Genomic DNA, 24,941 nt, shown 5'->3' with positions numbered 1-24,941 from the left:
TTTTTAAACTTACAAGTATAAAAGCAATGTTTAAAAATAAAAGATACTCTGGAAAAAACAGCTTCTGAAGTGACAATTCCCAAACAACGTTGCAACTCCTGAAAAGCCTGCATTCAATGGGCAAAGGTGTGATCCAGCTCAAGTAACCCTTTTTATGACTTTAAAATTCATAATCCATCAGTCAAACTGATGAATCTCTAAAGAACATGTCGAGGCACTCTGTGGCTACAGAGCAAAAGGGTTGGCATGGATTGTAATATCTTTAATGTGGACATCGTTTAGAGGTCGGTAGGTTTTCTCATTCACAGGCAGCTTCTCCAGCTCATCCAGGGTCTCCAAGCCATCAATAACTCTGGAAGAAAAGCAGAAATGCTAGGTATCTCCTCCTAAGAACAGCTTAATTTTCACAATTCAGGTATCTATGAAGTTAAGTATCACTGGGTAAGGACTTTGCCAGCAAAGGATATAAATAAGACAGCCAAAACATTATGTATGGCATATAATGTATTTTGAAAGGAAATATTCAGCAACTGTGTCAGATGATGATCAAAAGGATAAAGAATTCCCACTGATCTGACAGTACCATAATTTTACACCAGCCATAGCTGTATCAAGAGTCTGGCTGCACCTCCTGGCATTTTTAGGCTTTCAGATTCCCTGCTCAGGCTGAAGAAGCGGTAAGAAATACTTCTCTAATAAAACTCTTGCTTTTTTCTTTAAATAATTAGTTTTGATAAATCTGGGCAGTTTATTCCCCAATAAAGGGCTTTGTAGAACACATGTTACGATGTTCAGAGTTCATTCACATCCATCAGCTCTTTGACACCAGGATGCTGGACTGTGGGCTGGCATGGACTGTGTACGCTGTTCTGCTGATCCTGCAGCTGGGGCACAAACATCTTTAAACTGCCATGGAAAACCCAGCAAGTTTATCTGTCAAGACTCTACTCTTTTCTAAGAAAGATACCTAAAAATCTGCTTTCAATCACACTTCTAAACAAGCTCAGAAATTAAAGGACCACCTGTACTTTGATGCTGATAAACAAGACAGGTGGTAGAAAACAGTGTTTTCACATTGTTTCAATAGTTTCCTTTGAATATTTAACTACATTGAATAAAAGCAACTTTTTTTCTCAGCAGATTTATTTGTATATTAGAGACTTCTGAATAACAAGAGAGTATCTGAAAGATCAAAATTTAAATATTTGCTTTCAGTGGTTAACATAAGAATGTTTGAAAACAATGATGCATCACAAACAGCCTCATCTGATTTTATAAATGGTCAGTTCCATGAGTTTTACCTGACCAGCAGGAAGTTCCACCTACAGAGAAGCATGAGTATGTCAGTACCACAGCCATCCCTAGACCCAGTATCAAACCAAATTCTACCTTCTCCACAAGCCCTACAGCTGTGTATCCAGTTGCTCTGGAGTTGGCTTAAAATCAGGCTACAGCTGTGAGAAAGAAGTGAGAGGGAAAACAGAAAGAATAATAAAAAAAAAAGTTCCATGCTTGAGGTAGTTTTTTAGTATGCCTACTTCCACTAAATTCCCTGCTACTAAGGAAAAGGAAGAACCATTTTGGAGCAACTAATTGTGACAGTGCAAGAGTGCACGTTCACATTTACACATCCAATATTTTTATTAAAGACTTTTAAGACCAGAAGCTTCTAAGTTTGCACTGCATGTGATCTGAAATACTCAAATCCTTTCCACACTACAGCAAGGAGGTATGCAGTGAGATGACTTACTTTCCAAACACGGTGTACTTCATGTCTAGGTGTGGCTGCTTGCCATAAGTGATGAAGAACTGTGATCCATTGGTGTTGGGACCATTGTTTGCCATGGAAACCACCCCACGGACACTGTGCTGAAAGAACATGAGCACACATCTGTGAGAACAGGGCTGAAACTGCACAAAGTGCTCTGTCACTTGGTACTCAGTCCCAGGATGAAATCTGGGTTGCTAATACATTCCATCACAGTTCATAATTAGCTGCTAAAAACTGCTCTTACAATAAAGAATTACTTCTGTGCCTTCAGGACATGAAAAACACTTTGTTACAAATTGTTTCTACTGTTCTCTGTGATGAAAACTCTCAAATCTAACTTGCCAAGTACAGAAATGCCTGCTCCTATTTTAACAGTAAGGTTTTTGTCCCTTTATTGTGGGATTCTACTTTGCTTCACAATTACAGAACAGGTATTTAATACAGTATAACACAATGCTGATCATTCTCTAACCAGTAAAGAAAATTTATCTGAGAACATAACTGCACATTGAGAACAAAGAAATACCTTCAGGTATTCACTGAATTCATCTTCAAACTTCTTGCCCCAGATGCTGTTACCTCCTTTCCCAGTGCCTGACAAAAAGCACCATGACAGATTACTGGATTTCCAGACTGAAACACCCAGAAATGATGTACTGTTACAACATTCTACAGCAAAGACCCTGGATACCCCATAATTTCCTTGAGGCAAAATTCCCTCAGGTTCTCACGACACTGAGCAAAGAACAAAACACCAACACATTCTCAAATTAAGTTCAGTGCTGGTACAAACAGACACAGTTGAAACAGGTTTTCTCCTGAAGAGCTGACACTGTCCTGGACATTTTCCTTAAATGCTACAGAGGCCATCCAGCCCTTTAGAAACCAGAGAAACCACAGTGGCAGCTGCTACCTGATCAACACTAAGTCACCAGAACCATCATATTTAGTGGAAACAGTTGGAAAAACTAGTTTGTAGAATGCTTTAGTACTGTATGGTTATTTGGAACTAGGGTAAAGCTGCTCTTCTGCAAGCTCACCACAAAAAACCTAATCTCATCAAAAAAACAGTAATTTATGTTTGGTTGGTTTTCCATTATTTACATTTCGGTTTTAACACTCATAATTTACTTTTTATGTCTTTGTATTTTCTTTCTATGTACATTTTCTACAGAGACACCCAGACAGAAGAATTTACCTAATGGATCCCCTGTCTGCACCATGAAGCCCTTTATATTCCGGTGAAACACACACCCATTGTAGTAGCTGCTAGCACAGAGAGCCAAGAAATTCTAAGGAAAGGAAACAAACCATATTTAAAACCAGCTCAGAAATAGTATCCTCTCACTAAAAAGACAGCACTATCAAGACCAACACTAACCCTCCTGCCTCTATTTAGCATGTGACCATGTGGACTCCACAGTGCTGAGATGGAACAGTCATAATTTAGAGCTAATATGCTCCTTTGACACTGCCACAGATGCAGAAGGTTTTCAATAAAGCTTACAGCAGAAGGTTGACTGTTTGTGAGGAACAAACCAGAAGCCCAAGACGTGCACAGAAGTGTCACTTCCAGACAACATTTTTACTTTGTAAATGCAGTTTTGTATTCAGTAAGTTCAAGTCTCAGCTTTGCTAGTTAAAAAGTAAATTATTTCCATTTAAGCTGAATTTTACTGCAGAAAGGAAAACCTGGAGCCTCTGGCAAACTAAGTGATTCTCACTCTTAAATTACATCTGTGTGAGTGTGACCAAACCCAAGGAAATTTGGGAATTCCAGGTCATGTGCCATTTTGCCCCTTGAGGGGCAAGAGACACTTTGGGAGCTGCTGGGACTTGGAGAGCAGTGGCACGTAGCTAAACCTTACATGGTGAAGAGCAGGCAGCAAAGCTCAAGGCACAAGTTCCACAAGTGGAACAGGCACTGTACCAGCTTAAAATGTTAGTATTATGTGAAAAGGCTCATTGCAAAAGCCACTTCACCTCCTCTACAGTCTCCACTACCTCAACTGCTGTGTCCCAACACCATCTTGATGCTGCTGCTGTGACTACACTCACCTCACAGGTCTTTGGTGTCCGCTCGCAGAACAGCTCGATTTTAATATCTCCTACATCAGTGTGCAGGGTGACAGCCTGAGCAAGAGGCAGAAAATAATTATTAAATCACTACTGAAATACTAGCAGACAGTGTTACATTTTCCAGTCCCTCCAAGAACATGAGCAAGCTCCCACAGCACATAACCACTGCTTAATTATTTGGCCATAGGCAAGGTTACTGTCACAAACCTTCCACATTTCCAGTGAAATCACCAGAAAGCCCTTTGTTTAATTTAGTTTCAGGACAAATCAAGTTTGCCATGGCAATGCAGAAGCTGTGTTTCAGGCTGTTGCACTCCAGAGATACATTATTCATTTGTGAACTGGACCTACTTGGTCACCTCATTGCAAGGGTGAAGAATCAAGGTTAATTTTGTTTCAGATGACAGTTTGGTGCACATACCTCACTGGTTTAGAAAAACAGGAACAACTGATGGGTTCTATTTGCCTGCAGCCTTTTGGGTGGTAAGGCTAGTTCTGAATGGCACCATATATAATCTGCCTTCACAAACAAGTAAATCTACAGTTTACCCACTTTTCTTAAGAATTTATAAATATCCTGTATATAACCTAACATGGCAGCTACCCAGACACCTAAGCAAATCTCTCCCTTTCTCTTGGCCCACTATGTATCATAGTGCTCAAGACAAACCAAATTACCAAATATTAGCCACAGCAGGATTAAAATTTAGGATCTTAGAATGGAAAGTCTTATTATACTTATTATCACTTATTATAGTGATTTGACACATTCTCCTTTTCACAATATATTGATAGAAATCTGAAATGAAAAGATTAAGTTTTCATCGCAAACTCTTTACAGCATCGTAGTAAAACAAGAGAACCTCTGAGACAAATAGCAGATATTCACTTTCTAAGAGATGACCATATCAGAAAGAATGAAAGTATAGAAAAAGTTCTGGTTTTCTCACCATGTCTGCCGAACAAAAAGCTGAGGTAAATTTGCAACAGCAATTTCCTGCAAAGAAAACACAGAAACTTTGATAGGGTTTTTTTCCAGACCAATCCCCAATTCTTTTTGATTCTACAATATTGCATTTGGCTACATGCATTAAATCCACAGCTTTCAGTGCCATTCAAGTGACCCTGGGGATAAATGCTTTGCTTGCATTTTGCAAGTAAGCAATATATAAAGAACATGAAAGAAGTAGAATAAAATACCTTAGAGAAAGGGGGAGAGAGACTAAACCCAGACTTCTCTAAGATGAAAGTTTATACTGAGCAATCACAGCTCTCCCAAGGATTATGGTTTTCTAAATGACACAAATTAACAGGTAAAAGTCATATTTTAGAACCTACGCAACAGCGTGGAGTGACAGCTGTCAGTGGCTGCATCCCGGCAGGGGATAATCTTTGCAGTATTTCCCAAATAAATAAAGTTTACAGATTAACTCGTTCTCTACATCCTGCCTTGTCGAGGCCCTGCCCAGGCTCCGCTCCCCACGGCCCATCCGCCGCCACCGCTCACCTCCCGGTGAAGCATCCCAAGCCCCGACCCCGCATCCCACTATCGCTCCTTTGCTGCCCTTTTAGAGACATTTCCACCCCAAAAAAACCAAACCTACCCAAAACCCCAGGCAGACTCCGCTCGCCCCCGTCCCCACCACGCGGCCTCGGGGCCTTCCCGCTCCTCCACCGCGGCCCGGCCGCACGCAGGCCGCGGACGGACCTCACTTCGAACGCGAACCCAACCCCTCTGCAGCGCACAGGAAGGGGCTGAACAGCCCTGGCCACACCTCGGGCGGTTCGGAGAGTCCGCCCCAGCCCCGCCAACCCGGCGGAAGCGGCGGGGCAGGGAGGAGGCTCCGCCTCGCATCCCCGGCACGGCTGCTGCCTGAGGTGAGCCCGGCCCGGTTCCGCTCGGCTGCTGGGGGTGGGGGACACTCCGTTTATTCCTGTTTAGGCTCATTCCTGCCTTTTTAATCCCCTCTGCAGACAGCTGCATGCTGGTGCCTGGCGCGCAGCTGCTCCGCCGGACTCTGGGCCGCATCCCGCCCGCCCGTTCCCTCATGGATCTCCGGGAAATCGTTTCTGCCCTCAACAACTTCGCCCCCCTCTCCCTGGCGGAAAGCTGGGACAATGTGGGGCTGCTGGTGGAACCCAGCCCTCCCCACGCTGTCAGCACCCTGCTCCTCACCAACGATCTCACCGAGGAGGTGATGGAGGAGGCGGTGCAGAAGCGGGCAGAGCTCATCCTTTCCTACCACCCCCCGGTGTTCGCTCCGCTCAAACGGGTCACCTGGGGCAGCTGGAAGGAGCGGCTGGTGGTCCGGGCCCTGGAGCACAGGATCGCGATTTACTCTCCGCACACGGCGTACGATGCCATACCTCAGGGAGTCAATAACTGGCTGGCAAAGGGACTCGGTGAGATTCTGTTAAAGGACAATAAAAAAAGGTTAAAATTGTTCATTAGTATATATGCTATTTGATGTGGGGATCTGCCCTGCCCTCCCCTTTCCTGCCCTCCCCTTTCCTGCCCTCCCCTTCCCTGCCCTCCCTTTCCCTTCTCTCCCCTCCCTCCCTCCCTTTCCCTTCTCTCCCTCCCCTCCCCTCCCCTCCCCTCCCCTCCCCTCCCCTCCCCTCCCCTCCCCTCCCCTCCCCTCCCTCCCCTCCCCTCCCCTCCTCTTCCCTCCCTCCCTTCCCTTCCCTTCCCTTCCCTTCCCTTCCCTTCCCTTCCCTTCCCTTCCCTTCCCTTCCCTTCCCTTTCCCTTCCCTTCCCTTCCTTCCCTTCCCTTCCCTTCCCTTCCCTTCCCTTCCCTTCCCTTCCCTTCCCTTCCCTCCCCTTCCCTCCCCTCCCCTCCCCTCCCCTCCCCTCCCCTCCCCTCCCCTCCCCTCCCCTCCCTCCCCTCCCCTCCCCTTCCCCTGCCCTTCCTTTCCCTTCCCTGCCCTTCCTAAATTTTTCTAGTACTTTTAAGTACCCTAAACCTATTAAGGGGTTTTATTTTGTGAGGAATACCTGCAGGTCATATTCAGAGGCATGGCTGTACTCTACTCCTGGAAGTAGCTGGAACTGTTGGAGCACATTTATTGTCCATCTTGGTTGCAAAGTTTAGACCTCACCACCTTTCATCTATAAAATACAAGATTTCACTGTTTGCAGATTACTTAATGCATCTGAAATTCTTTGAGATTTTCAACCAGTATCGTGGCTCATAAATGAAAACAGCTCTATCTTTTTCCCAGCCTGATTTACAAACCAGAAAAACCATTTGGGTTCTATACAATTATTAGGATAAAATGGGTGTCATTAAGACTGACAAATCAGGTACATCCATCAGCTGCGTTGCAACTAAAATAGTCTGTGCCTAATGGAGACAACAGGGCAAGAAATTCTCTAGTTCTGGTCAGGGAAAATAGATTCAAGTGCAAAACTTGACTCTTTTTGTTGTGTCTTTGTGGATGTGCCAGATCAGTATGAGGATACTTGTCCAGCTCTATAAAGCAGTAATCTTGTACTGTTTTGTCAGGTCCCTGTACTTCTGTGCCCCTGCACCCATCCTCTGCTCCAAGCTGCCCAGCTGAAGGGACTCACCGGGTGGAATTCTCTGCAGGCAACACTAAAGGTCTGGACAGCCTGATCTCCAAAATCAAAGACATCCAGGGGATCTCCTGTCTCACTACTCTCCCCGCCAGGTATCTCCTTCACTGTCTAAATATTGTATTCTTTTTGTTGCTTGAAACAAGAAGTTGCTGGAATTGTGTTTTACTGGTGCCATCACCTTCTTCCTCTGTGCATTGCTGCTGGTTTTTTTCAGAGCTAGAAACTTAAAGAATAGTCATCCCTTCCTGATCAATCTGTGTTACACTAAACTGTAACAGCAACTCAGAGTAGCATCACATAGATGAAGAGCTGGTAAAGAGGGACATTAATATGAAATTTGATGAGGATAGTTGAGCTTTCTTCCTTTCTCTGGCAGAACAGCCACTGGGATAGAATGGCTTTTCTTAGATTAATATGATGCTGAAATTTTACCTAGTTTCTTAGCAAGCACTGAGCTTTTCTTTCCTCAGGGTTGAAGGTGAGGAGCAGACACGAGTCAGCCTGAGCTGCTCACAGAAAGCACTGCTGGAGATAGTGGAGTTACTGTCCCAGAACAACTACAAGACTGAGATTCTCTTATTACAAAAGGTAACAAAATTACATGTTCCTTCATTGCATTACTTGTGTGAGCTGTGTGCTCTGAAATTCAGTAGTCAGTAGCATCAGGTTTTTTTATGCTACCCCACAGAGCTTTGGAATACTGGTCTGTAGGGATCTGAAGCCAGAGCAATGAAAACAGCTAATTCCTAAATCATTCCAATAGTTGGTGTAGTTACTATGTTATATTCCAAGCATCACACACTTACTTTGTCATTTCAGAGGCATTCCTGAATGCCCAATATACCCAACTTGATAAAGCATGGCAAGCAGTGTGAACGTGTGGGGTCAGCTTCTGCACAGTCATTTTAATTTCTTTCCAGCCTCCTCTCCCCCACACTGGGATGGGACGTCTGTGCACACTGCATGAGGCAGTCTCCTTGTCACACATCATCCAGAGTACCAAAAACCACCTGAAATTACCCCACATCCGCCTGGCCCTGGGAGTGGGCAAGACACTAGGTAAACACTAAAACTCTCCTTTAGAACCAGCAGTATTCCAGCAAGACAAGGAGTGTGGATGTGTGCATGAGGGTGTGAAATCCTGCTGCCTTGCAGAGCTTTACTCCCACATAGTTAAAGATAAAACCCCCCAACATTATTGGAATTTGTACCATGCAACCACTCAAGAAGAATCTCATCTGTGTTTTTAATTGGGAGTTCTCTATTATGCTCATAGTCCCTAGGAAGAAGGGATAGCACAAGTTGAATGTGAGCCTTTTTACATCATTTGTGTGACTAAGGTTGTTTTTTTTTCCCCCTCCAGTGTATCAGACACAAATGTGCACCACCTCATTGCACTCTCCCTTTTATGACTGAGTGTTAACTTTCAAAGCATCTTACAACAGTCAGAGGCTTCATGGCATCCTTATGAATGTGTAATCATCCATGTTTTGCTGAAATAGTGGAAAAGAGAGTGGGTCACTAGTAAAAAACATGGAGCAAACTACTTATCCCAGTTACCTAGCCTGATCTCCCAGAAGCACAGCTATTAAATCTTGCCAGAGCAAATTTGCTGAGAACTCTCTGTAACTGATGAGACAAAAGTCTTGTGAGAAGCCCCTTGTGCTATCAATTGCACTGAAAAAACCCTCAAACTATTTTGAAGGCTCTCATGATAGAGGGGAACTCCACTTTAAACCAGTCAGAGGTGTTATAGGCCTGTGACTCTTTCTACTTGATGGATGTGTCCCTTTCTCCCACAAATTTACATTGCCCCCAAAGTCAAGGTAGTAACTGTGAGATAAATAACAGCAATACTGACAGGAGGGAAAGGAATTTAACTGTGGCACCTTGTGTCCTGCAGAATCACCAGTGAAGAAAGTGGCTCTGTGTGCTGGTTCTGGGAGCAGTGTCCTGAAGGGCATGGAAGCTGACCTCTATCTCACAGGTAAAAGATTATTTTGCTGTTTCATTACCTTTATAAAAATAATCACTAGGATAAAACAAAACAAAATAGTTGACTGACTTGAAATATTTGGCCAGAAAGAATTACTTGTTATAATTGAGAAACAAAGTTAGTTATTGGAGTGACAGAAAAACAGCATTAGAGATTATGTGGATCAGAAGGCTGTGTGGCAACAGTGGAGGTTATCTGAATTAAAACATGGCTGTACCTATATTATTTCAACACAAAATCAGTGCTGGTTGCAGTTTGCTGTGACCTTCAGCCTGCTTCTCCCTTGGCAAGATACAAAGCATTTCCTCACTTCCCTACAGAATTCCTTAATGGGAATTTGAGTTATCATGTAGTCTGCAGACTTTTCCAAGGAAATCCCATAGTGTGTCTGACCAAAGGAAGGAATTAGTCCATCATCCTCTTTTCTGGCAGCAGGGCAACTACTTACTACAGCCTGCTCACCCAGGTGTAGGCTGCCTTGCACTCTGGAGTACTTAATTTGAGCAACTCTTTTGGCAAGGCACATCCCATCTCCCCCTTACCTACAGCCCTGCAGAGCTGACCCTCAGTTTCTTCACAAGGCTTCCCAGTTGCCGTCCTCTGCCACAGCAACCTCTGACATCCAGACAGCCCACCTCCAGACTGCTCTGCATGCCCACAGTGGCAGAAACTTCCACTGTTCAGAGAGGGCAAGGAATTTCTCTGGTTTTTTCTCAGCTGTCAATGGGAGTTATCAGCTCAAAGTCCTTCAAGGGGCACTGGAAGTGTTCCATGTTCTCAGACTGAGCAGATGGTGTTGAATTCCCCTTCTTGCTAAGATTCTGCATACCTAGCAAAGAGCTGTACTGTTAATGATCATGGCTTTTTTCTTTTTTTTTGATTTTTCACAAAATGGCAGGAGAGATGTCCCACCACGATGTCCTGGATGCAGCTGCCAAGGGGATAAGTGTTATTCTGTGTGAGCACAGTAACACGGAGAGGGGTTTCCTGTCGGAACTGCGGGATGTGCTCACAAGCCACCTGCAGGACAAAGTCAACATCATCGTGTCAGAGAAAGACAGAGATCCCCTACAGGTGGTTTAGGAGAAAAACGAAGCAGAGAATTCAGTCAAGGCTTCCATGGTATCCTGCACAGACCTCTCAAGTGCTGCAAGCAAGGTGCTCTGAATGGAGTCAGGCCAGAATGATTGTATTTGTATGTTCCCTCAAAGTCTGGGATGGGTTTTGTCACCAGTCAGATAAATAAATGCTTGTTTGGGGCTAAAGAAGGCTGATTCACTCCTCTACTGGGCTGCAATTGTATGAATCTACTCAATGCTCTATTATTAGCTATATTTGGTAACCACAACACTTAAGGATTGATTTGGGTAAAATATCAAAACATGACTTACCTCCAGTTTTAAGGCTATGGGGCTGTTCCACCCTATTGCAGTTATCTTGAGTGATGTCAGTACAAGTCACTTCCCAGCATCAATCTCCTGCTGGTTGTTGATGAAAGGGTGTGGGTCACCCATTTGCATTAACAGTTTCAGTAAGACACCACTTGTATGGACACACAGAACATAATTCAGGTACTCAGTACTAGGATTCCATTGCATTAATGCAGGCTTGAGGCATCTCAATAGAGGGACTCCCAGTTAAAAAAGCTTCAGAAGTTTAAAACTAAATTCCTTGAAGTTGTAAATTAATTTAATGTACCTTTGTTACTTTCTTTTAAAAACAGTTTCTGTAACTAGGACTCTTAATTACAAGATTACTGAACAGAACAGGTCACATTTTTTCCACTGATAATGCTCGGGGTTTGTTTTTAAGTTAGGTAATTTTAGTTGTGGGGTTTTTTTTTAAAGGAAAAAACTCTCCCATTTGCATACCTTTCCATCTCTGGATTCTGTGCACACCATAAGAAACAAAAATATTTTTACTAAGGAATCTGAAATCTTCTGCACACTGCATGTGGATTCACACAGGTAACTGGCATAATAATGAAAATGAGGCTCTCACACAACTGCCAGAAGGATCTCTCCCTGAAACAAAAAGAATGTGGAAGACAAGACAAGCTAATGAAAATTAATTAAGTACTTTATTTGATTGCTTGGAACTATTACAATGTTGAGCTGTAACACAGCTACCAAATATTAGACATACAGAGTTCCTGAAGTCTGGCTGGCAGACTCCAGCTGAACAAGAGGGCTTATTGCCACATACCTGAGAAAAAAAGTGAAGAAAAGCTGTCAGACTTCAGTGTCCCAATCTCTATGGGCTTAAAAAAAGGGAGAGCCCACATGTCACATTTAAGGACCCCTCCAGGATCAGTGAACTCTTCTGGTGTAAAAAATACATATTTACAATGTTATAAAATAAACAGCTACATAGCCTCTTCCTATTTTGGCATTGCAGTTTGGAAAGCAAGATGAAAGAAGCTGGATCCTCCTATCCTCACCAGCAGGCAACAGACTTGAGTACATCAGAATTTTAATTACCTAAACCTTCTTACAAAAGGATCTGGGTTTGGTGCAAGTCCTTTGGTTCTACTGCCAGAACTGAGCAAGTCACCCAGGCTGTCTCAAACTCCTTAGTCTTCTCCTTTCCTCATGCAGTCAAGCCAGGCCTCTTAGCATTATCAATCCTGGCTTCTTCATGCACTGGGAGCTAACCCTGTCTAACTGGTAAAGGAGCACTGGAAAGCACTTACTTGAGAAAAAAGGTGCACCATTAGTACAAACTAAAGTTCTGACCATCTTGTGGTTGGCTCATCCCAAGTAAACTGCTCCAGTGGTACCCTCCTATCTGGTGAGGTAGAGAGCAGAAGGCACAATCTTACCACGTTTGTTTGTCTGAGCTGTAAGGCTGGCTGCATAGATGTGAAGAAGGCATCATCTGAGCTAAGAGACAAAGCAGACAAATCTAACAGGGGAGCAAGAGACACCTTGCTGACACAAGTCATTGTTCCAAGCTACCTGATGCTGCTGAACAACAAGCAAGGCTCCTCAGGATTATCACATTTCAGTGAGCAGTCAGCAGCCTTGGGGTTGGAGGAAGGGAGATCTGAGCAGAGACCCCAGGAGAACAATTGCAGCAGATTTTCTGAGGGCAGAGAGATGCTATACATCTTCATCCTCTTTCTCTAAGAAGTCGGTCAAGGTACTGTCATCTACAGGAATTAACAAGCATTCCACACCATCAGCTCCCTGAGAACAGACAGGCACACACATTCTGTTAACACCAGCTCACAGCAAGCCAGGAGACAGCACTGCAACACTCAGTGTTTGTTTGCACTCTGGAGGAGAGCTGGCCAGCATTCCCAAGGACCACATTGTTAAAAAATGGCAATATTTCACCACAGCCATACTGGAAATGCACAACTACTGAAAAAGCCTCAGAATCTGACAAACTGGAGGCACAGAAATCTTGTAATTACAGCATTTCACCCTTTGCTAGTTCCTGGGCACTTCAAACAACACAGCCTCATCCTGAGCTGCAGAGTGGTGTCTTGCTGATACCAGACAGGAAGCACATTTTTTTATTTTAGGTGGCCAAATACCCAGAATTATCTTCTTGCCCCAACTCACCCGTTTGGTCCTGATGAGCTTGTGGTCCCTGAACTCTGTCAGCTGTGCCCTGAGTGTCAGCTCACTGTTCACAAGAAAAGCCTCCCGACACTGTCTGTAGAAGTCTTGGAAGGACAGGCCTGGGGACAGGAAAGGAGTGGTAAAACTGTCAGATTTTTCCAATTCTAACAACAGATTATCTTCACCTACAAATTTTGCTTTGGCTTAGTCCACAGTGGCTACAGGAACACCATCCCTTTTTTCAAGCATACAACCAACCTAATAATTCAATAATTAAGGGAAAACAGCTGAATAAACATTTCAGTCACCCTGTTTACCTAATGACAATTTAACAGCACTTGAGATACACTTCCCAACATGGTTAATCTCTTACTTTCCAACCCTTCTATCTTACTGCCAACTTTACCATTGACATGTTAATTCATAACTTCCACAGCCCCCGTGTGAGACAATGATAAAATAAACATGTATCATAGGCAGCAGGGACACAACCCAAGTGAGAGAAGGAGCAGCACCGGAACACAATCTCCTCTCTTTCCCTGGTTCTTTATGTGCTAGTTGTCCAAGTTCATATTCTCCCTCTTTTTTAATTTTTTAGCTCCACAGTCCCCTGTGAATGGTCTCAATCATGTCTAAGCTTCAAAGCAGACAACAGTTAAGAGGAGGTCCTTCAGAACCAGCCAGTCTATCAAGTCAGACTCAGTGCCACTAAAAAGACAGCCTAGACCACTGAGTCTCACTAAGGCACCAGTTACAGCCCTTCTGTTGCTGCTGCTGTAACCTGCAGACCAAAAGCCAGTGCTGCTGTGACTGAGCTGGAGATGGCAACACCCCAAACAGGTGACAGAAAATGTAGGTACACACCTGGGTAAGATGGGTTGTCCTTGTTCTCCAGCTGGTACTGAGCAAGCAGTCTGAATATCCCCCTAAGTGAAAGCAGAGGGGAAAATTAAAAGGCAAATCAAACAAGCTACCAAAGCCCCAAACAACCCCACCATTAGAAAACATGAACTGCTTTTTGCCTCCAGACAAGGGCTTTGTGCATGAATCTCATCACTGGGCCAGGCTTGCTATCCAAACACTGCTCATTTAAAGTAAACAATCAACTGGAACCCAGCTCTTCTATCCTGAACATCCTTGTCAGAAAGCAGGGACTGCCTCCTGCTAGGGGCAGACCAGAGCAACCTAACAAGGACTGGAAGCTCAGCATGAGCTGAGCACAAAGTGTCCCAGAGTCTCACCTGGCGTTGGGAGTGAGGCTGCGCAGGACATGGGTGAGGGAGCTCAAAGCCAAAGAGCCAGACTGCTGCACCAGGAGGGAGTTCTCATAGGAGGTTTCTTCCACATAAGGAATAAAGGTGGTTGTTTCATACCACAGCCAGTTGAAGAGGCTCAGCTTTGCCTGATCCCACACTAGACAGAAAGAAAAGACAGAATAGCAGACAGAATTTAGCTTAATTAAAATTTAGCTTAATTAAAAGACACTCAGTTCTACTGCAGGATTTGAGGGAACACTGTCTGCTGGTGAAACTCACAGCACATACACCCAGGTACCTGTGTTCAGGTATCTGCAGTTCAAACAAGACAAATTCTCTGCAACACAACACTTGCACACATCCCTTTTTCATACCAGCCTGACAAATCCTTCCAGAGTCAGCAGCATGCCATGAATTTCTGGCTGACACCCAAAACTGTTTGAGCTGCACTGACAGGTATGACATCCGGTCCCCATCTCAGCAAGTCCCTAAATCAAAGCTTGCCAGAAGCTTGGAGTCTGTTTGTGTCTCATGATTAGTGACTGGCAGATCTCAGCCTCTTTATACAGATTTGGTTCCTCACAGCCCCAGTCCCAGAATCAGGGCTTGCAGCTGCTACCACCACATATACATATATGGTATATATACAGCACCAGATCTATTCTGCACACCAATAGTAACATGGAAGGTTAGGAAACTGGCTCAGCAGCCCCAAAGTAGAATGGAGATTCTTCTCTCTTTGCTACACCAGGCCCAAGAGGACTCACTGAGAGGAGCATTGATGTGGTCAATGGAGGCAATGAGGTAAATGCTGGGCAGAGAGGATAACTGTGCAAGGATCTGCTGGCTTCTTTCTCCCCTCAGCATCTGGCTGTCCAGGTTATGGATGAGGACATAGAGCTCTAAAGATGAATCTGTAAGGTCAGGAAAAACAGCAGAGAAATGATCAAAGAAACTACACACAAAGTGGTTTCCCATTCCCAGCCCAGGACAAGCTTATTGCATCAGACTCCATAGTCATCACTCCCTATCAAATCACCCCCCTTGTACAACTCCTTTGATCTCCATCCCACACTTGGGTGCTCCTGAGCACCTGAAAGGCTTTTTCTTGATTCTCGTGTCACACTTCTCACCACAGCTACAGTTCTTTTGGCAGTTTGAGCTTTTCTCTTAAAATCACTTCCCATTCACTCATGGTTTACCAGACTTGCTCTTGTAGCCATTGTTTTTAGTCCTGCCATCCGGGGTCATTCAAATTATTTCAGGATGGAAGTCCCAGCACAGTTTGTTCAGCTGCTTTTGAGTTACCTGGCCAGGATCCTTAAGCTCCTCCTCACACAATAAAAATGCATTTTCTGTTGGGGCTGGATCCAAAGCACACCAGCTTCATGGGAATCTTTCCCACTGAGTCCTCAGAGACTCAGGCTGGATCATGCAAATGGTAAATGTTGACATTTCCAGCTAGCTTGTTGCTGCTGTACTGATCTCTGGAAACAGCTACTTCCTGAGGCCAGAAACAATTCTGGAGCAGTTTTGTGCAAATGGACACCTACTTGGCCACCAAAGGAAACCAAAGGTTCCTCAGAGTCCCAGTCAGATCAGGTGTGGCAGACTGCACAGGACAGATTTATGCAGATTCAGGTTGGTACCACCATTAACCAGTGGTTTCCATTTAGTCCCACCAGAAATACTGAACAGCTAATGCCAGAAAACAGAATGTAAAGACTTAAACACCAACACTGTGAACAATTCAGATTCCATAGCAATTGTGTAGGTATTCACAAGCAGGAAAACATATTCAGCAGGAATTCAGGAAGCATTGTGTGGCAATACCTGTTTAATTTTGCTTTTGTACCCAATTCCAACCTGCCTGTTTGACACTGCTGCCTTTTATTTCAACTTAATGCCACTATTTGCATATATTAAATTTAAATGTCACTAAAAGGTATATATCCAAGTGTTAATCCATCCTATACTGAAATTTATGGAAAGCCCCTCAGGCCATAACTTTTCAGAGGAACTCTGAGAACTTGATATCTGTCAGCAACCATCATTCCCAATTGTTTGCCAGTTCTTCATTCTGTTGATTTCAGCAAGGTTTGCACCAGGTCATCAAGCAGCCACTGAGAAGCATCTTCCCTCACCTTCTCTGGAGGGATTTCAAAGCCAATTATTTGGATGTGGTGCTTGAGGACATGGTTTAGTGGTGGACTTGGCAGTGCTGAGTTAATGGTGGGACTCACTGATCTTTAAGGTCTTTTCCAACCAAAACAATCCTGTGATTCTAGGCAGCTGGAGTTTATCCTGTCTTCCACCCATGTGGCTACAGAAATACTGCACAAATAAAGGCAGTATTTCTGCTAAAAGCCAGAGCTGTGCATTTCAGCTTGCCAAAGGGCTGAGGAGCCTCTGTATTTCATAAATGACAAACAAGAAAGTCTGATCTACTGCTAGCTATCATCAACTGAGAAACTGTAACTGCACATGTGAAACTGATGAGGAGAGAAACTGTTCAGGCTCTCCTAACAGTGAGTGGACTCTTAAATTTTTGTGTATAAAGTCAGTAATTTTACCTTCTTTAAACTTTCTAATGATGAATTCAAGTTGGTCAAGGGGGCTGCGGAAGGACCCTCCATAGTCCAGCACCTCCTCTGTGATGGAGTTAAGAATCTGCAAAAGAAGACAGCAATCCCTTCTGCAGGGCTCTGGCCTGAAGAACCTCGTGCAGCAGAAACTCTGAGCCCTTGACTGGCATGAGGGAGATAATCTCATTTTTACCATCAAATTCCCAAAAGAGTCCATATAAACAAAAAATTTCTACCCCTTTTCAAAACAGTGGCATAAAACAAGGCCTTAGGCTGATCAGTCTCTATTACTGATGGGAATTACTGCAATATCTTGGAAAATACATGGGCTAATTTCTTTAAACAGGAGAGACAGAAACTGCTCCTCTTTCAGGAGTCTGCTGCTACAGGAGGCAGCAAGTTTTACCCTGAAGGACTTGAGAGGTATCTGTCATACAGGGTGATTAAATAAACCCAAAAGCTTTTCCTCCACTTACAGACTTGACAGTGATGCTGGGGAAGTAGCCATTGACCACGAGGTGAACAACATCCAGGAGCACAGAGGCACGAAACTTCTCTAACAAATCACGCTTGGAGCCCAGTCCATAGAGCACAATATTGAAACCCAAGCTGTGGGAAAGTGAGAAAATACACTGAATTACTACAAAAATGTACAAGGTCCCTTTGAGGTTCATACACTTATCAAGGAAAATGATCCACTGCAGTTTTGCCCTAAAATCTTCATGTTTCCTCAGCACCAGCCTTACCTTCAAGCTCAGAGCTGGCAAAAAAGCTCAGCTGCCAGGAATCTGAAATGTGGTGTGGGCATTGTAGTAAAAGAGGTGTTTGACCAGCCTGGAGGCCCACAAATTGAGCAAAACATCTATGGAAGAAAATGCTATTGTCCAAGAATCTGAGACTAGATCTGCAGCTTCAGGTAACAAATTGAAGCCAGCACTGACATCCACCCCCTCTCCAGTGGCTGTATTAAATTAATGTCACCTCATTTTAAATTTAAGCAATTGACCTGAGAAAAAAAAGTCACTCCTGAACTCACCAAACAGAATGCTGACATGAGGGGGAGTTTACTAACAGTGCTTGCCTACTACAAGGCTTCTCCACCAACTCTCACTGGATACTCACCGTAACTGCAGCATCCACTTGGTAAACAGGGCTTCATGTTGCTGGTTTAGCTCTTGAATTTCAGCAGCATAGGCAATGGGAACCTTTTTCAAAAGGTTGTGCAGTGTTTGCTGTGTTGAGAAAGAGAGGAGAGTCACTCAAAGCTGAGAGAAAAACAAGATTTCTATCTGGAGTCCTTACAAATACCCCTCTAGCATGCCCCCTGGCTAGGGAGCAGAGCAATTTGCAGTGACAGTGCACTTAGTTCCTGTGTTGGTTTTGGTTTTTTTTTTTATTATTTTGTCCATGAAGACTCCTCTAAGTACAGTTGTGCTACTGGAGAAACAAAGCAGAGATTAAGTACTCTTATTATGGGCAATGACACCCAGATGAGGGCTAGAACCAATATCACTACTGGATCACTATCAGCAATAAAAGGTAACTGTGTGTTATCTCTTCCTGCTCCCTGTGGGAAAACCACAGCACCAAGCACTAGAGGAAGATGCCAAGATCACAACCCTGCTCAGTGCAGGAGCCAGGGCTCCAGCTGACATGCTCAGCTGTGGTTCAGGTGTTTGTTGTTGTGTCACCACAACAGGATGCTCACAACACCCCAGAAAAGAAAGACAGCAGAAAGAATTCACAGTGAACAGCGAAAGGTGATAAAAAGCATTATTTCAAAAGGATCAAGACTCAAAGGATTAATTCCACTTTAAAGACATGCTGGGGTGTTGATGTTTAACAGCACAGTAGCATGACAAATGGCATCAGATCTACCCTGGCATCCCTTTCTCTTCAATTTGAACAGCTTTGCTTCCTACTCCCTTGCAGCAGAAAATTTTACTCTGAAAAGAACTTAAAGACAGCTGCAAAGCACTGAGAGACAGAACTGCTGAGCCTTCAGCTTCTCTGGGACCAGCAGGAGATTTCATACTGGAAGCACTGATTTCCTCACAGAGGTGCTATGAAATAACTTGTTAGGAATGCAGATGTTTCTCTGGGCAGCAATTCCAGACAAGAGCAGGCAGTCTGCACTCATGCCATCTTTTAAAACACAAATGGGTGCAAAAAGCAGTCACAGACACGAGAGCTCCAAGTATTTTCCACACTTCCCTGGTACCTGTCTTTGTCTACCTGTGCCTGTAGGATGCAACTGCTTGCTTGGAACTGTTGGAGTGGCTGATGGAAAAGAAATACAGTCATCCAGTCACATCAGACTGTTTCTGTCTCACAGGAACTGGAAGGGGACAGAGTGGGAGTCCAACAGCAGGGGCAACATTTAGAGCTGTCCTAGCCCTGTATGTGGCCTGACTCAGTGAATAAAGACAGGAATTCCTCCAAGCATTTAACTGACAAAGTTGGTGCTAACTTTCCAAGGCAGGTCTCTGCAGCTCTTGTTTCTCCTTCTTCTCCTTCCCCAAAAGCAAACTTTAACCTGCTCTGGTAACTGCAGCTCTCACCTATCTGCTCACCCTGCATTTTCCCTGCTGTCTCTGTGCACTCTCCCTGCTCAGAGCAGCAGTGGAAGACACAGTGCTTGAACTGGTACCTTTATCAGCCTTACCACCAAGACACCAGTGGGAATCAGGTGAAAACAGCAACACCAGGAAATTCTGATGAAGGCAATCTTTGATTCAAAGGAATCAAAAGCTCCAGGAGCTGTGTGACACAGTGTGAACTGTACCTGATTCAATCTTCTTTTCCTCAACTTCTGCAGCGTTCGGTCTGAAGTGAGCACTTTGGAACTGCTGTGAGCTTCAAAGTATTCCTCTACCAGGTTGCTCTAAAAAGGGACAGCAAAATCAGCCACATTCCTCCTGCTCTCAGGTTACCCCTCCTCCCCTTTCACCCACAAACATGCCTGAAGATGGCCAATATGAGAAACAGAGCAAGGATGAACAGAGAAACAGAAAATGCTTGAAAAAATAGCTTCTACAGCAGCATTCTGCCTAAGCTAACCTAGTCAGATGGTTCTCTGATGAGCAAAGACACAGGAAAGAAATCCTGGGAGGGCCTAACACAGCAATAATTCTAAAAGGATGTGGGAGAGTCCTAGGGCTGGAAGGAAACACAGACAAAGCTGAACACCAAGCCTGAAAGTAATGTGGGCTTCTTTTGGTGCTATGGGAGTCAATCTCTCCACCCTTTCTGAGTGCAAGGTCTCCTTCCCCACTGGACATCCCAGAACGTTTCCTGGAGCTGCTAAAGGTACAGACTGGATCAGCCCACAGGATGCCTGTCCTACAGGGATGGCTCAGAAGGACAGCAGAAGCCAACCCACTTGACAGGAGTCCTGCAGTTCTTCCTTTCAGCTTATTGTCACTACAAATCCCTTCACACTTGCTGGCTTTCTGCACACTCACCATCTTGTCCTCCTTTTTTTTTTTGGTCAGGGTGTTTTTGTGAGGAGGTGTAGATGCAGCCTTAGTTTTTGCTGGGGTCTTTTGATCTGATACAGCAGTGTTGGCTTCTGGCTGGTCTTGCTCTTCCTCCTCTGAGCAGGAAGAAGAATACTCGCTCTCACTTTCTAAAGTGTCTGGAGCTAAAGCATAAATTTAAGGTTAAAAACTAGCAATGACTTCTTGGAACACACTCTGCACCATCTCACTCTCTCACCCACTCTTCTCTATGTGTTTTTCAAGGATATGATTCCAAAATATATTTCACAGAAAAGTAAAATCAATGCTTAGGAGGACTGCAAGCACACAAACCCACTCCTTTCCCAGTTCTAGGCTCACAGATAAAGGTTGTGTAATGCTTTCTCCTTGATACCAACTAAGAAACATAATCATGCTCATAAAAAGTGACAGAAAACACACAATGGAATTCCCAATTTCTGCAGAAAGAATCTACACGGACTTCTTTAAGGACATCTCTACACTCTCTGCAGTGTGGAAGGTTTCTTCAGCTCAGAGTGCTACTACAGACAGAATCCCATCAGCAGGAACACTCTCCTCTGGGTATTGTGCCTGCTGGGAGCTGGCTGCAAGGGTTGATCTTTACCTGCCAGCCTCTTCCTGAGTCTGTAAGGTGTGGTGGACACAAATTCTTTCTGTTTACTCTGTAACAGCAAAGAATAAACACACATTAGAATAAGAAACATGTACTTCCCCAAAACAACCCTCTGTAAAGGAATCAGCTTACATTTCCAAGCTAGTGCAGCCCACAAGAAACTAGGAAAGCAGAGACAGTAAATATGGAGAGTTCTTGTGTTACCATCCAGAGCTGGAGGCAGACAGGATCAGGTTCCTTTATTCCTTCAAATCCTGTCTTGAGGCAGAGGGTCAAAAACTGGGAAATCTCCAACCAAGATGTTAATCTTGGCCCCTCTGGAAGTCAGACTGAGGCAATGACAACCTGGAAATGCTTCAGCTCCCCAGAGCAGTGATTTTCCATCAGAGGAATTTGAAAGTGCACTATGAAAACAACTACCAGAATGACAGAGGACCACTCAGAATACCAAGCCCAGAAGCAGAGCAGCAAAGGGAACCCAAGCTGCCTGGGCTCTAGTGGCACTTCTTCCCCACAAATGTGCAAAGCATATGCTTGGCTTGGACACCAGAGCCAGTCTGCAAGAGTTAACAGTTTTGTTAATCCTGTCAAAGTGGGCATGATATCATCATCCCTGCACCAGGGGAGGTTCAGGCTGGATGTTAGGAAGTTTTTTTCACTGAGAGGGTTGTCAGGCATTGGAATGACCCAGGACAGTGGTGGAGTCACCATCCCTGGAGGCATTTAAAAGGCATTTGGACCTTAAGGACATGGTTTAGGAGTTGACTGTGGTGTTAGTCAAAGGTTGGACTGGATGAGCTTCCAACCTAAACATTCTGTGATTCTGTGATCAAGGAGTGAACACTGCAGCCCAAAGCAGCATCTCTCACAAGAGTACCTCATCCTGGAACCTTCTACTTGAACTCACAGTTCAAACTCAAAGAAAACAGAAAACAAACAAACAAAAATCCCTGAGCAAGGTAGAGTCATCACTCACCTTTTGCTGCAATCTGTCTGAACGTTCTGCAAAGCAAGAGACAGGATTGTTGAGAGTAGTACACACTGTGAAGCTGCTCCCTCAGAACAACGGGCATTCTACAGTCAGAGACACCCTGCACCAGAGCAGCAGCTCTCTGGGTGGCTAATCCTGTGAGGAAAGACTCCTGTTCCTCACAAGCAGGCAAGGAGGGAAGAACAAAGACAGTCAATGCTTATACCACAGAAGGCAGCTTTTAATTCTGGCCACAGCTTTGGGAGGCCATTAGCAGGAGGGGAGACACTGAAACAGGAGCTGATGCCCTCCCCCTGCACACATCAGGCTCCATTCCTGAGCACAGTGTAACAAACATCCTCTTGCCAGTGCTGACCTGCACTGACTTCTCCCCCCTATAGCTCTCCCTACAGTGCTTGGGTATCTTTTTTGTGAATTTACACACAAACACCCACAGAGTCCTCAAACCCACTTGGTGCTCAGCACATCAGCCCAGCACATAACTCTCTCAGGTGTGGCCACTGTGGTTGGACACAGGGGAAATCCCTTGGAGTCACAGCAAAAGGTGAAAGAGAAGCTGCTGTTTTCTCTGCACCAGGAGAGCAGAATAAAAGGTCTGAGCCCCAGCTGAAGAGATCTTCAGGGTGGCAGCAGCGGGCACCCAAGCACTGATTCCACCTCCCAAACAGAAACATCCCCCCAGTCACTCAGCATCACAGAACTTACTGGTGCTCTGGGGGGTTCTGGCTGTCTTCTCAGGGCACTGGGAGTGGTTAGGTACAACATTCCCTCCTGGTGTCTGGGCTAATTCAGAGGCTGGAGGAAACAAGGGGAACAGAAGAAGTTTCACCTGTCAGCTACAAAACTCCCAGCTCTGGCTAATCAGCCAGGGAGCCATATACCTGAGACACCAAGAACTGATTCCCCAGGTGTTTCAGGAAGTACACTTCCATTTTTATTTTTTTTTTTCTAACACTAGTGGTGAATGTAATGCTTAACAAAGACTCTGAAAGATGGAACTCCTCAGTTAATTCATTTGTCAAGTATAGCTGAGGCAATAGCACCTTCTGCTTTCCTCTCCTCACTCCACAGCTTAGCAAGCATGCTCAGACACTCAGAGTAGGAGGAATCCCCTGACACACAGAGCTAATACTGCCTTTTTTAAAAACATTATTATTCTTTGCTGTTTCATGAGTTATTCTCATGTCCTTCTAGGTTACACAAAAACAAACCCTGCCATCCTTTGGCACTAGACACAATGTTTATTATTTGTATCTCTTATCCCCACCCTGTCTTTGCTTTGCCCTACACCTGTGCTTTTCTTTCCGAGGAAGACTGATTCAAAGCTGAAGAAAAGTTACTGAAACACTGCAAACATATCTTCCAAACAAGCAGAAGTGACAAACCACGTTAACAAAGCACTCAAAAACCCCACTGTAGCTTCAGCAAGAATGAAAGAACCCAGAGGAAAACATACCCAGCTCTGCCATCCTGCTGGGGCGCCTGGGAGTCTGGAAGGAGTAAACTGCACCACCACTTACACTGGAGCCATTTCCTATTGCATCTGTGGAAAGAAATGGTGCTTTGTAAAAAGCAGGGGTATATTCCCCAGCTGAGGAAGATGGAACACAACATCTGACTAACTTCTGGGCTCACAGGTCTCTTCATATTGCAGGTGTTATGAAATAAATATTAAAAAAAAAAAACAGAATCCTTTACCTCTCCTCTAGTTGTTACCACAAGCACAGCAAGAGCTGGTCAGCCCTCATCAAGGTTGTACAATTCCCCTGGCACTGCAAGAACCTCCTGAGGTCACAGCTGTGTTAGGTGTTCCCTGCTCATACCTTGGGTGGACATTCCTAGAGCAGCAACATAGTTGTTCTCTTCCAGGGTCTCCTGAGCTTCATCATCTGAAATATCCCCCAGCTTCTTCACCAGTCTCTTCACACTGACTGCTACTGGAGCCTTGTTCTTCCGTGCTTTAACACCTAGAATTGCAAAAAGGGCTTTAACCTCCTGCTCCTTCACTGGAGCATTCAGTCACCCCATTCATTCAGAGACAGAGCTCCTGCTAGGCAAACCACTGAGCAAACACAAGGCCCAAAAGCTGTCCTGCTGTAAGCACAGTGCCCTGGAGCTCAGCTCACCTGGAGACATCATTCCCTCCCTGACCCCCACAGCTGGCTCCTGCAGACCATGAGGACAAGACCCCCAGCTCAGCTTCCACAGTCTGGGAGAAAGGAGAGTGGCTCACAGGTAGAAGTAGAGGGGAAGGTATTTGGCAGCCCCCATCTTGCCCAGCAAAAGGGAGGAAGTGGAGAAGACCTGAGCCGTGGGGGAGCTGAGGTTCGGAGACCTCTGGACACGCTCTGCCTGACCCTCTGCTCCCAGCAGGACCAACAGCCGGGTCAGACACTCCTCAGAGGTTCCAGACCTTCAGAGCAGGCAGGACTGAAGCAAAAGACTCCTATTCCAACCACCTCCAACCCATGTCACCCCGTCAGGGGCTGGGAAGCTGCCTGGGCTGTCGGCACTCCTCTCCCCAGCGGTTCGGGAAGTCGGTACCGAGGGGGTACCCACACCCCGACACCTGAGGGCACTTTCCGCAGCTTCCTTTGCCTTTCGCCGGCTCGGGGACAGAAACAAACCGCGGAAGGAAGCAAGGGGACGGCGAAGGCCTCGTCCTGCCCTCACCCCGCAGGGCCGCTTAGCTTCCCGGGTGCTGAGGAGGGGCTGTCCTCCTGGGGGCACCGCGCCTGCTCCCACCCCTCCCTCCCAGCCCCCTTGGGGTGCCCCGGGCCGGCCGTACCTACGTCAGCGATGTGCTTCAGGACATCCTCGTCAGGCACGAACTTCACCTTGAGGGAGCGGCTGCCTCTCCCCTCCGGCGGCCTCATGGCGGGTCCCCTGCGCCCGCCTTACCTCAGCCACGTGGACCCCCGTCGGAACCGTCCCCCGCCTCGCAGAGCCTCGCAGCACCTCCCCTTCACCCGGAGGCCCGCAGCCCCGCTCTCCTGCCCCC

General features: G+C 45.3%; 3 protein-coding genes across 6 annotated transcripts; 1 reads left to right on the top strand and 2 right to left on the bottom strand.

The window, feature by feature from the left end:
• Positions 1 to 208: 208 nt before the first annotated feature.
• PPIL3 (peptidylprolyl isomerase like 3) lies at positions 209 to 5,679 on the bottom strand. Of its 2 annotated transcripts, XM_030453777.1 has the most exons (8): positions 5,455 to 5,666; positions 5,051 to 5,142; positions 4,801 to 4,847; positions 3,830 to 3,904; positions 2,970 to 3,063; positions 2,298 to 2,365; positions 1,751 to 1,869; positions 209 to 352 (listed from the first exon to the last, which is right to left on the bottom strand). In XM_030453777.1, the coding sequence occupies exons 3-8, from the start codon at positions 4,801 to 4,803 to the stop codon at positions 226 to 228; spliced, it is 486 nt and encodes a 161-aa protein (XP_030309637.1). In that variant the 5' UTR covers positions 4,804 to 4,847; positions 5,051 to 5,142; positions 5,455 to 5,666; the 3' UTR covers positions 209 to 225. The 2 variants fall into 2 exon arrangements, with proteins under 2 accessions (XP_030309637.1, XP_030309636.1); XM_030453776.1 differs by lacking the exon at positions 5,051 to 5,142 and having other exon boundaries at positions 5,455 to 5,679.
• Positions 5,647 to 10,700, top strand: NIF3L1 (NGG1 interacting factor 3 like 1). The gene is made up of 7 exons (XM_008495937.2): positions 5,647 to 5,728; positions 5,825 to 6,253; positions 7,357 to 7,522; positions 7,901 to 8,018; positions 8,351 to 8,489; positions 9,334 to 9,417; positions 10,325 to 10,700. Exons 2-7 carry the CDS (start codon positions 5,833 to 5,835, stop codon positions 10,507 to 10,509), a joined length of 1,113 nt encoding a protein of 370 aa, XP_008494159.2. The 5' UTR covers positions 5,647 to 5,728; positions 5,825 to 5,832; the 3' UTR covers positions 10,510 to 10,700.
• Positions 10,701 to 11,525: 825 nt separating this feature from the next.
• Positions 11,526 to 24,932, bottom strand: ORC2 (origin recognition complex subunit 2). Of its 3 annotated transcripts, none has more exons than XM_030454268.1 (16): positions 24,729 to 24,932; positions 23,764 to 23,907; positions 23,397 to 23,483; positions 22,646 to 22,735; positions 21,926 to 21,951; positions 20,941 to 20,998; positions 20,301 to 20,479; positions 19,622 to 19,720; positions 17,959 to 18,068; positions 17,313 to 17,445; positions 16,825 to 16,921; positions 15,019 to 15,165; positions 14,237 to 14,408; positions 13,860 to 13,921; positions 12,996 to 13,114; positions 11,526 to 12,614 (listed from the first exon to the last, which is right to left on the bottom strand). In XM_030454268.1, exons 1-16 carry the CDS (start codon positions 24,814 to 24,816, stop codon positions 12,528 to 12,530), a joined length of 1,698 nt encoding a protein of 565 aa, XP_030310128.1. In that variant the 5' UTR covers positions 24,817 to 24,932; the 3' UTR covers positions 11,526 to 12,527. The 3 variants fall into 3 exon arrangements, with proteins under 3 accessions (XP_030310128.1, XP_030310130.1, XP_030310131.1); XM_030454270.1 differs by having other exon boundaries at positions 11,526 to 12,577; XM_030454271.1 differs by lacking the exon at positions 19,622 to 19,720.
• Positions 24,933 to 24,941: the final 9 nt, after the last annotated feature.

This window comes from Calypte anna, chromosome 7 (genome assembly GCF_003957555.1).
Source record: "Calypte anna isolate BGI_N300 chromosome 7, bCalAnn1_v1.p, whole genome shotgun sequence".
NCBI lineage: Eukaryota > Metazoa > Chordata > Aves > Apodiformes > Trochilidae > Calypte > Calypte anna.
This window is presented reverse-complemented; position numbering and strand designations above follow the sequence as displayed.

Bases quoted from the DNA above. Each gene is read 5' to 3' on its own strand.
- PPIL3 (XM_030453776.1), bottom strand. The intron at 2,366-2,969 runs GTAAATTCTTCT...GCTTTTTGTCAG, and splicing joins GCAGACAGGGGATCCATTAG to GCACTGGGAAAGGAGGTAAC. The intron at 353-1,750 runs GTAAGTCATCTC...CTTTTCTTCCAG, and splicing joins AAGTACACCGTGTTTGGAAA to AGTTATTGATGGCTTGGAGA.
- NIF3L1 (XM_008495937.2), top strand. From the start codon at position 5,833: ATGCTGGTGCCTGGCGCGCAGCTGCTCCGCCGGACTCTGGGCCGCATC. The intron at 7,523-7,900 runs GTATCTCCTTCA...TTCTTTCCTCAG, and splicing joins CTCACTACTCTCCCCGCCAG to GGTTGAAGGTGAGGAGCAGA. The intron at 9,418-10,324 runs GTAAAAGATTAT...ACAAAATGGCAG, and splicing joins AGCTGACCTCTATCTCACAG to GAGAGATGTCCCACCACGAT.
- ORC2 (XM_030454268.1), bottom strand. From the start codon at position 24,816: ATGAGGCCGCCGGAGGGGAGAGGCAGCCGCTCCCTCAAGGTGAAGTTC. The intron at 20,480-20,940 runs GTAAAGATCAAC...TTTATGCTTTAG, and splicing joins ACTCAGGAAGAGGCTGGCAG to CTCCAGACACTTTAGAAAGT. The intron at 16,922-17,312 runs GTAAGTGGAGGA...CTTCTTTTGCAG, and splicing joins CCAGCATCACTGTCAAGTCT to ATTCTTAACTCCATCACAGA.